The sequence below is a fragment of the Chrysochloris asiatica genome, unplaced genomic scaffold (genome assembly GCF_000296735.1).
Source record: "Chrysochloris asiatica unplaced genomic scaffold, ChrAsi1.0 scaffold00130, whole genome shotgun sequence".
In the NCBI taxonomy this organism is placed as follows: domain Eukaryota; kingdom Metazoa; phylum Chordata; class Mammalia; order Afrosoricida; family Chrysochloridae; genus Chrysochloris; species Chrysochloris asiatica.
This window is the reverse complement of record NW_006408648.1, coordinates 48326-59963: the sequence shown is the minus strand read 5'-3', so window position 1 is coordinate 59963 and position 11638 is coordinate 48326. Positions and strand designations below refer to the sequence as shown.

At 37.4% G+C, this 11638-nt stretch overlaps 1 protein-coding gene across 2 annotated transcripts in view; it reads left to right on the top strand.

Annotated features, from left to right (window-relative positions):
* Nucleotides 1-11638, top strand: part of IQCB1 (IQ motif containing B1) — a 138050-nt gene that overhangs the window by 80051 nt on the left and 46361 nt on the right. For both annotated transcript variants that reach the window (XM_006869347.1, XM_006869346.1), the window contains one exon: nucleotides 6744-6886. In XM_006869347.1, the coding sequence (XP_006869409.1) occupies nucleotides 6744-6886 (143 nt within the window). The remainder of the gene's footprint in view (nucleotides 1-6743; nucleotides 6887-11638) is intronic.

Sequence of the window (11638 nt, the reverse complement as noted above, 5' to 3'; positions counted from 1 at the left end):
CTTTTAGTGGTCACCTTGGTCATTGATGAACAAATTCTTCAGAGAAGACTTGAATATAGGTTATGACTGTTATTGGGTTTGAGTGTTATTGGCAAAAGAAGCATTAATTTGTTAAATGTCTATCAAGTATCTAATATATACTAGGTGCTGTGCTGCATATTGGATGACGTTAAATGACCTGAGTTTGTTGCCTAGCTCAGCAATATGTTGGCTAAGAAGCCTTAGAGAGTTGTCCTGCCTTTCTCAGCGTAAAATGCCCGATCTATAAAACAGTCCACTTACCTTTCAAGTTTGTTGTTATGGTTGTTAAATGCCATCAAATCAGTTCGGATTCACTGCGACCCTGTATAGGGTTTCCAAGGATTGGCTGGTGAGTTTGAACCACTGACATGTGGTTGGCAGTCCAGTGCTTATCCTACCGCACTACACCAGGACTCCACCTTACAAGATTACGATAATATAAATTTGAGAGAAATAATGAGACTATGTAAAGTTTTTTAGCATGTTATCTGCTATTTAGAAAATGGTAAGAGGAAAAAAAAAATGCATGTTCTGTCCTTAAATATTCATAAATTTAGTCAGAGAAACAGATGGATTAAACAAGTGATTATAGTATTCATGACAGACGAGTATATTCATTCTAACATTGCTCAAAGTTTATTGCCTGCCCTAAAGGCTATTTCTCTTTTAGAAAGTTAAAGAGCAGTTTTCTGGTCAAGTAAATTTGTTGTTGTTGTTGTTAAGTGCCACTGACTCATAGTGACCCTGTGCAGGGTTAAATCTGTGGGAGCAGAAAGCCTCATCATTCTCCCACAGAGGGGCTGGTGGGCTTAAACCACTGACTTTGTGGTTTGTAGTCCTGTGCTTATCTTATGGAGCCACTGCACTTTCATGGGAATTTCTTTTTTATTTAATCACTTTTTAAGGTCAAATAAATTTGGGAAATATTAAATATTTTGAGGCTCATAATATTTATTCAGGAGTCCTGGTATGGGCAGGATATAATGTGCTGGATTGCAAGGTCAGTTTGAACCACAAGGTCAGCAGTTCAAACCCACCAGCTCCTCCTTGGAAACCCTATACAGGGTTGCTATGGATCAGAACCAACTCGACAGCACTTAACAACAACAGTATTTATTTATCGAAAGCGTCTAAGATGTTCGTCATGCCTCCTGCAGTGAATTCAGGTAGAAAAGTTACTCTTAATTGATTCTATGTGCTGTCATCCTCACTTGTCTTTCTTCTTACATTGAAAGATACCATGGATTCAGATTACAATGTTTGGTCCCACAATCCTTGCCAATTTTACCAGATCAATTTCTTTTTCAATATTAAAATCTGTATTTAAAAGAATCTCAGGATTACAGATCATATCCAGTTAGAAGTATATTATGAATTCTAGTTAATGTTTCTGTTTTAAAGTAGACATACCACTGCTTTCTTTATCTAACAAAACCATTCAAACAGGTAAGTTGTGAAACCAAATTATTTCACATTGTATGAATATGTTTCCTCGCCAGTATTTTTGAACAACAGGCTATAGGAAACCCTGAAGTATAGTTGTAATTTGGGGATTCCCTTTAATTTTTTTAATTTCAAGTTTGTTCCAGGCTTCAGTTCCTCTCCTCTTTTATTAGCTGCTACAGTTATGTAAATTATTTTGCTTCCTCTGTAGACTGGTTTTGTGCAAAGGTTATTTCTGTATTTTTCTGATCATGTCATTATCTCATAATAAATCTGCCATCACTAGTACTGTGCTTCTTTTGGGAGGGACTGTCTACCCTCAAGGTGTTTTGGTGGTGCTAACATAAGCAGTGGACTGCTAACCACTAGATCAGCAGTTCAGACCCACTAGCCACTCCAAGAATGATGAGCCTCCTCCCAATACATATTGATAATGCCATAAACCCTAAGGGGAGCCCTGGTAAGGTGCTGTAGGATAAACACTGGGCCACAAGGTTGATTTGAACTGCTCAGTCAGTGGTTCAAACTCACCAACTGCTCCTCGGAAATTCTACACAGGGTCACTTTGAGTCAGAACTGACTCAGCGACACTTAACAACAACAAACCCTAAAGAGCAGTTCTGCTTTGTCTTATAGGGTTGCTATGAGTTGAAATCTACTAGACAGTAATGGGTTTTGTATTTTTGTTTTAGGGTTTTTGTTTTTTCATTTAGTTCTATCATGGTGCTAATGTTTAGATATTTTAATTATACTTGTTTAGCCCTAAACTGAAACTGAGCTCTTAAAGATCTGAGCTGTACCTTCTCTTTGCTTGAGTCACAGAACAAAGCATGCAACAATCACTCAGAAAGTGTTGATTTAGTTTATGAAAAATGCCCTTCTCTGCTCTGCCCATTAACTCACATAGCACCCTCAAGTTCATACTTTTTTCTCTTGGACAGAGAAATTCTAAAATAATCCATGATATGTTAGCAGCAGATAGTTTGGTCAACTACCTCTTTAATAGTAAAATTCAGATTGTAAATCATGGAATGTATTTATGCAAATTGTTTTGAACATATATATGGTATCTCATCAGTAAATTCCTTTTCAAAAGTGAGTCAAGATGCAAGATGGTCAAATGTGTATAATTTCTTATAAAAGAACCAGTTGGATGAGTAATCTTTTAATACTTGAGTGATCATAGAATCTCTGTTTTAAACATTTTATTGTGTTTTAGGTGAAAGTTTACACAGCAAATTAATTTCATTCAACATTTTATACATAAATTGTACCATGACACTGGTATGCCAACAGGAAATATGCCAACATTCTTCCCATTTCCACCTTGCCTTCCCCATTTCCATCCCTCTAGTTTCCCTGCTCCTTGTTCCCTTCTCATCTTTGCTCTTGGGCAAATGCTACCTATTTGGTTTTGTTTGTATGTTGTTGTTATGTGCCGTCGAGTCGGTTTCGACTCATAGCGACCTTGTACAGTGTTTCCGAGGCTGTAAATCTTTACAGGACCAGAAAGCCTCATCTTTCTCCCGCGAAACAGCTGGGAGTTTCGAACTGCTGACCTTGCGGCTTGCAGCCCAATTCATAACCACTACGCTTTGTATAAGATTATTTTTCCAAGGAGCACATACCACACTGGCTTTTTTTATTCATGATGTAGGCCAATCTATTATTTGGGCTATAGGTGACTCCCAGGAGTGGATTTAGTTCCTGGTTTACACTATATATGTACACACATGTACTCCCACATGTCCTCCCATACCAATATAATATACATATCTACTACATTCACAAATTTTTGGTTGTATAGTGCTGCAGGATAATGCACTAGACCACTTCTTGCCTTTATTTTTGTTGTTTTTATTGTTAAATGCTGTTGAGTCAGTTCTGACCTATAGTGGTGGGTTTGAATTGCTGACATTGCAGTTCAAACTGACCTTGCGATCCAGTGTATTATCCTACAGCACCACACCAAGAGTCATGCTTTTATCCCTTTTTTTGATAGCCAATGTCTAGATTGCCCATCCCTGTTAACCCAGTGCACTGAGAAAATAAGCGAGTTCCTTGATAAGATGAATCCTTTTATTCTGCTTGGAATATTGAGCAACTGCATCCATAACCAAAGGTCTCGGTCATCAAATTGTAGCCATTTATGCTTGCTCACAGTATCAAGCATCTTTATCTTCATTGAGTTCTGGTCAGCTAGGTACTAGCTGGTCAAATAGGTACTAGCTGCAAGTTTGGGAGCTCACATGCACCTCCACCCACTTTAGACCAACTTGATACTTCACTCTCAGCTCTAGTCACCAGTGGCTAGGTCAGTGCCTATGTACTCAAGAGTTCACACATCTAAACAAAAACAAAAACGGCAGACTGTTTGGCTATTACAAGAACAAGAAAGCTGTTCACTTGGGAACAATCAAGTCCCTTCAGGACAAATCCCCTTTGACTGAAACTCAAAGGGAATACACAAATTGGCATGTAAGCTCACTGGTGACCATGTTGGTCTACTTGTGAGTGGAAGATGGGGGAAGGCAGTAATGAATACATGGGCTAAGTTCAACCATGTTCCATAGACTCCTGTCGAACTTGAGATGAGAGAGAGAAGAGGAAGGGCTGGTTGGTCCACAGTTTGGAGAGACTTAGGAACTCTTGAGCCCATGGACACTGACTAGCCATGGTGGGCTAGAGCTAAGAGTGAAGTTTCCAGCTGATATGAAATGGGGGAAGGCATGCAAGAATGCCCAAACATGCAGATATTATCCATTCGACCTAGTTTGGATGACTTAATGATAAGACCTTTCTACTAGAGAAAGATAAAGAAGTTTGATACAGGAAGCAAGGGTAATATGTACAATTTGATTAACTTGACCTATATGTATGGATGTAGTGGCTCAAAATACCAACCTAGAGGGAAGACATCTTCATATCAAGGACCATGCCTATCCTCTCAGTACACAGATTTGATAGGGACAGACAACTTACACTTTGGCTACCTGAAATGGGGGGTGAAGGGCTATAAAGGCATAAAGTGACTGGCTTACAAGTTTTCAAGAGGGAGTTTTGTTTCAGAGCATGCAGGGGAAGATGGAATTCCCACTGAATAGTTTTCATCTTGTCTAGATAAGTCTGGTGAGTGGAGATGGGGATAGGATTCATTTGATTCAATAGTAAGTAATTGTTATCATGACTAATTGCAATTGTCACAGCTCCACAATCAGTCATGATAACAAAAAGTGGGAGTACTTAATCTTACATCCCAGGAACGGAGGACCCTAGGACTATCAAGATAGAAGAGCATGAAAGGAGTGTAAGATCCTAACTAGAGAAGAAGTGACACCAGAGGTGGAGGCAGAAGTGATGGCATGGAAAGATAGAGCAGCTGAGGACTCTAGACTCGTAGAAAGAAAAAAGCTGTGTGCTGTCTGGCTTGTAAAATATGCCCTTTGGTTGTTTAAATGATTATATATCCCTGTATGTTTTTGTGTACATTAAAAAAAAAAGAAATGGAGGCAAATACTGTTAACCCATGATGCATGGAGAGGATTATAATTGTTACATTAAAACAGAATACAATTGGTTGAGTAAAAAATCAGTGTTCTTCCATGTAAACAATAACTCAATTCACAATAAACATTAAAAAAAAAAAAAGACTTCAACATCTCCCTAAACTTATAACTAACAAGGCCTTCCTCATGTCTCTCTCATCTTGAGGTTAACAGGTGTCAGTGGAACATGGCCAAACTCAGTCTATATCTCCATTGCTGCAGTTCCCCCACCCCCACCCAGAGGGTCACCAGTGAGCATATTAGACTGCTCCCTGGTTCACTTTTGAGTTTCAATCCTAGAAGAGGGTTTTCCCTAATGGTCTGACTTTTCTCATTTTAATGCCTCCAACGCAAACAGCCAAACAATCCACTTTTTTTCTGCAGGTCTTTCTTTCAGTAAGAACTCTTCCATTCTCCCAGCTGTTTGGGGTTAATCTGCATGTCTTTTCAAAAGGGAATGTCCCAACAACTCAGAAGGTTCTAGGTGGGGCTCAGGATTCCATCTAAGGCCTTATACAAAGACTTTCCCTCTGCAAATTCTAATTTTCTTTGTAGTAAATCCAGTCAGTTATAGGCTGGAGACAGGCTTACAAGCTTTCTGTAATCATAATTCCTAGTATTAATTTCTAACACACATAAATATCTGTTTTACAGTAGGGCAGGGGAAACCAGTATCCATAAGACAAACACCTAAAACATTTTTCTTTCCCCTATGCTACCCACTGAATGTCTTTTTCAGTGAAGTATCTATCCATGTCCTTTACCAAGTTTTTTTTTCATTGGATTGTGTTTTGGTGTTGAAAATTTCTGCCTATTGTGTGGTGGTGTAGGATAAGCACTGGACTAATAAACACAAGGTGGACAGTTCAAACCCACCAACCACTCTTGGAAACCCTATAAAAGGGTCACTAGGAGTCAGAACCAACTCGACTGCAAACAACAACATATACGTAAAATTTATATCTATATATGTGTATATGGAGTCCTGGTGTGGTGCCATAGGATAAGCACTTGACATCAAGGTTGACTTGAACTGCAAGGTTGGTGGTTCAAATTCACCAGCTGCTCCTTGGAAACCCTATACAGGGTGGTTATAAGTCAGAACCAACTCAATGGCATACAACAACAACGATAACATATATATATATATGGAGAGAGAGAGAATCCTTGTGTGGCACTATATTATAACACTGGACTGCTAATTACAAGGTCAGCCATTCAAACTCACCAGCTACTCTTTAGAAACCCATACTGAGTCACTATGGGTTGGAACCAACCGATGACATTTAACAGTATATGTTTTTTCATAGTGTATAAGATGCCACCCAGTAAAATGTACCAGTATTTATTTATACATTTCCCTGTTGTGGAACATACAGTTTGCCTTTGTCACTGTTGTAATATTATATGCATACCTGATCATCTCTTTAAGAAAACTATTAGAAATTAAATTAATTGGACAATATTTTAAAGACTTTTGACACATAAATATATTTTTCTTAGGATTTTGGTACGTATATCCAAAAATTTCTTCAGAAATATTGTATAGTGGCAGTACATGAAAAGTTATTTCATCATATCCTAACAACAATTGAAATTATCTTTCTGAAAAGAGTTTTGCTGTCTGAGTTGAATTGATTAATAGTGAAGTTAAGTACTTTTTCATATATGTGTATTTTTTGAACGGCCATATGATTTTAGAAAACTATATTTAAGACAATATTTCCATCACAGAATGAAACGAACAAAGATATTGCTGAAGTTAAATAGGCAGAAGGAAGAAGAGGACCACAAATTACAATTGCAACTTCAGAGGCAGAGAGCCATGAGACTTTCCCGAGAATTACAACTGAGTATGCTTGAAATAGTTCATCCAGGTAAGTGGTAGTGTCACATCTGGAAGTGTAAGAATGATTAGAGTGCCTTTTAATAAATCAAATTTCCTAGTTACATGGTTTTCTTAAAAATTCAGATTTTTACCTGTTTTTCCTTTTTCAGAGTAATCTTATTAAATCTCTTGAGTCAAATAAAGTTACCATTTTTCACTGATTAAGGCCTGTTAGCTGATGATGAATGACCTCCTCACCAGTTTTTCTTATATTTTAGACATATTGTTGTTGTTAAATGCAACCCTGTATAGGGTGGCCGAGGAGCAGCTGGTGAGCTTGAACTGCTAATCTTGCAGTTCAAACCAACCTTGCAGTCCAGCGCATTAACCCACGGTGCCACACCAGGACTCCTGTTAAGTCAGTTCCGACACATAGCAACCCTGTATAGGGTTTCTGAGGAACGGCTGGTGGATTTGAAACACTGGCCTTGCAGTTCAAAGATCTTGCAGTCCATTGCTTATCCTAGGATTGTACCAGGACTCATTTTGACATATTTTCTTGTTGCTAAGAGTTGTTGAGTCGGTTCTGACCCAAAGCAACCCTGTGTAGGGTTACCGAGGAGCAACTGGTAAGTTTGAACCACCGACTTTGTGGTTCAAACTGACTTTGCAGTCCAGTGTATTAACCCACACCAGGACTGCTAGTGAAACTTAAAAATATATGCTTAAAGAGAACTATCAGAGACATAATAGAAAAGAATCCTCTTGAACTCAAAGAGTTAGTTTATTGCTATATTCTGCCGACAGAATTTGAATCATGCTATAGTGGAAACCTTATAAGCATTCCTTCCACTTTTGACCATGTCTACTACTGACAGGAAAAAAATTTAGAAAAATGTTAGGCCATCAGCTTTGGATCAAAACTTACCCCCTTAATTTAAATCTAGCTGTGATCCTTGACTAAATATAGAAACAAGAATGATCTGAAGAAGAGAATACAAGTGTTTGACAGTATAACTCAAATTTCTATGTCTTTTTTTTTTTTTTTTTAGTGATTTTTAAAAACTCCTTATTATTAAATGGGGGATTGTGGTGCTCCACATGATAAGCACTGAACTGTAAACCACAAGGTCCATAGTTTGAGCCTGCTAACTGCTCCGTGAGAGAAAGATGAGGCTTTTTGCTCACACAAAGACTTAAAGCCTATACAGGGTCGCTATGAGCCAGAACCGATTCAACAGTATTTAACAACAACAATATATATATGAAGATATAGATATACATGTACACAAGTAAGCAGACAGAATAATATGATGAGCCCCATGTGTCCATCACCCAGCCTCAACATTTATGGCCAAACTTGTTTTAGTTAAACCCACACTCACTCTTTTCACTTTTATTATTATTTTGAAACAAATACCAGGTAGGCAGGTAGGCATCCTTTCATTTCATCCATAAATACTTCAGTATGTTTCTAAAAAATAAAGATCCCTAGTTTTTAGTTTAACCAAAATACTTTCATCTCATAATCACTAGCGGTAATTCTTTAACATCATCAAATACAATAACCAGTATTCAGATTTAATTGTCTCATAAATGTCTTTTTTCATACACTTGATTTATTTCACTCAGAATCCAGATAAGGCCCAATTGTAATAATAGACAGCTTTTTAACAATCTCTTTTAATTTTCTTTCGACTCTCTTTTTTCTCTCTGTCACTTTTTTTTTGCTGAAGAAATTATATCATTGTCCTGTAATATTAACATTTTTTCTGTATTGCTTATTAATTATTAGTTAGATCAAGAGATTGCTTCATCAGATTCTAACTCAATTTTTAATGGGGACAAGACTGCCTGAATTATTGTGTTCTTGCATTCTTCTATCTGAAACACATAATGCAATGGGGTTTTAAAACGTCTGTGGGTAAATGAAATAGAAAGATAGTGAAATTTTTCCATAAGAGTTTTTGAAGCCCTCTCGTATGTGATTTTTTCTTTTTATGGTATTAGAAATGGATTTGTGATCAATATCCTTATTTATATTAAGGTTGCAAAAAGATAATACTCTAATTTTATCATTTATTCTTTATGTATTAACTGGAATACTATAAAAAGAAACTTTTTTTTAATATACTATTAGATTATACTATGCAGGCGCAAGCAATTAAGTACTCAGCTGTTAGCCAAAAGGTTAGCAGTTCTAACTCATCCAAAGGTGCCTCAGAAGACAGCCCTGGTGATCTGCTTCCTGAAGGTGTCACAACATTGAAAACCCTATGGAGCAGTTCTGTTCTGCGTGCATAGGGTTGTCATGAGTTGGAATAGACTAAATGGCACCTAATAACAGTTCATAGGAAAGACAAGACAAATGCGTGACTATTTACTTTTATTAACAAATAAAATAATTTAATCAAAATAATGTACTGGTTTAATCATATCCTTCAACGGTAACTAGCTTTGATATTGTTTAAAATATCATTAAGAACTCATGAATTTGACACATTTGAAGACTTGTGATGGAGCACTGCTAGCTCAGTGGTTATGCGTTTGGCTACTAACTTAAAAAGTAGCAGTTCGAATCCACCAGCCCCTTTGTGGGAAAAAGATGTGGCAGTCTGCTTCTGTAAAGATTACAGCCTTGGAAACCCTATGGAACAGTTCTACTGTGTTCCATAAGGTTGATATGAGTTGAAATCAACTTGACAGCAAAAAGTTATAGGAAAGGCTTTTGATCCATTGAAGCTATTACTTTGTTTTGCTTTGTTGTGCTAAAATATATCATGAATTCATAGTGAAACTTTGATTCAAATTCTATGAATCTTTTCTTACATCCACATCTCTTTTCTTCTCATTCCAAAAATTGGGGGATGATAGGATTAGAATATTGTCTAATTAATCATTGTACTTAGCAGTCTCAGGAAAAAAGTGTTAATAGTTCTATCATCAATATGATCACAAACAGTTTTGTTTTGTGAAAACAGTTAACTTTACCCTTTGGGCATATTGGATTAGAGATATACAGTCAAACTTGCTGTTTTACAAAGTCACTTAAAAAAGTGTTTTCCTTGTTATCCCCCTATTTTTTGATAGTTGAATTGTATCTCCATTGTCAGAATATACTCATATATCCATTGCATACTATACACTTTTTTCCTTATGGTCCTTATTGTTTTCTTTGTCTTGTAATTGAAAATTTACTTAATCTAATATACATCAATGCCTTTTCAGTTATTCTGATTTCCTAAAATACCTTACCAGTAAATTTGCAGGAAGGACCCATGGCATTACTATTCCTTAGTTGTTGTATGTTGACAGCAATTTGTCCGAATGCTTTATTCTTGAAAATCAGTTTGGCTAATAAATTATCCTTAAGCCACATAGCCTTCTTTTTTTTTTTTTTAATTTAAGGTTTTTATTGTGGATTGCGTGAAAGTTTACAGGGCACATCATCAGTTTCACATTTAACAATTCATATAACTTGTTTCATTACATTGATTATATTCCCCTCCATATACCATCAGTTAAAAGTATTTCTCTCTATCCACTTTAGCTTTTGTTAAAAACACACAAATAAAAAAACCCACTCAGGCATATATAATAATTTACACCTCCAAAGGGCACATTCTGCAAGTCTGCTCCTGGCCACCAGTTCTTAGTCCTTCTCTTCTTAGTTGATGAATCTAGAGTCCTCAGCTGCACCTCCTCTCCATGCTCCCATCTCTGCCTCCATCTCTGGTGCTGCTGCTTCTCTGGATAAGGTCCCGCATTCTATTTGTGTGTTCCTCCCTTGATGGTCCTAAGGTCCTCTGTTTCTGGACTGTGAGATTAACCACTCCTCTTTTTTTGTTACAAACTTCTACCTTTATAATTGTGACAGTTGCGATTAGTCGTGATAACAATTATTCACTATTGAATCTTACGAATCTTATCCCCATCTCCTTTGACCAGACCCATCTAGACAAGATGATAGCTATTCAGTGGGGACTCTTTCTTTCCCCCCACACTCTTAAACTAAGTTCCCTCTTGAAACCTTGTAAGCCAGTCACTTTGTGCCTTTATTGCCCCTCATTTTAGAAAGCCAATGTCTAAGTTGCCCATCCCTATCTACCCTGTGCACAGAGCAGATAGCATTGATACTTGATTTGAAGACTCCCTCTCTGTTGGTATGTAGAGTAACTACCGCTCTGAGTATAGGTCAGGTTCATCATAAAGATGTATCTTCTGTCACTGTAGCTGTTCCTGTCTGCTTGTCCTTTCTAGTGGGAATGTCTCACCTCACAAGATTGTGGATGGGACTCAGGAGTCCACCTAAGGTCCTATACTCTGTAAAGGCTTTGCATGAGGCCTATTTCACTGGGCAAGTTGTAGAACCCCTTTTAGATATTCCAATCAGTTATAGGCTTAAGGCGGGCTTACAACTTTTCTCTAATCATGTTTCCCAACATTCCTTTCTTTCCCACTCAAGTGTTTATTTTACAATAGTAGGCAAGGGAAACTAATATTCATAAAGCAGTCAAGGGTTTTAGTATTACTTACCGTCTTCAAGCTATACCTAGATCCCTGTATCCCAGAGCCCTGTTGTTCAAGGTTGAGTACATCACCATTTACCTCTGTCCCACTAGGCCATGCAAACCAGTCTCAGTGTTCCCCTATCTATCTTGTTCTTCTGCCTCCTCCCCCTTTCTTGAATTGCCCTCCCCAACACCCAAAATAAACCCCCCACCCCAACCCCATTGTGGTTACCTTATATTCCATTAGTTCTTCCCTCCATTTAAGATAGTCTATTTTATCCAGTAATCTA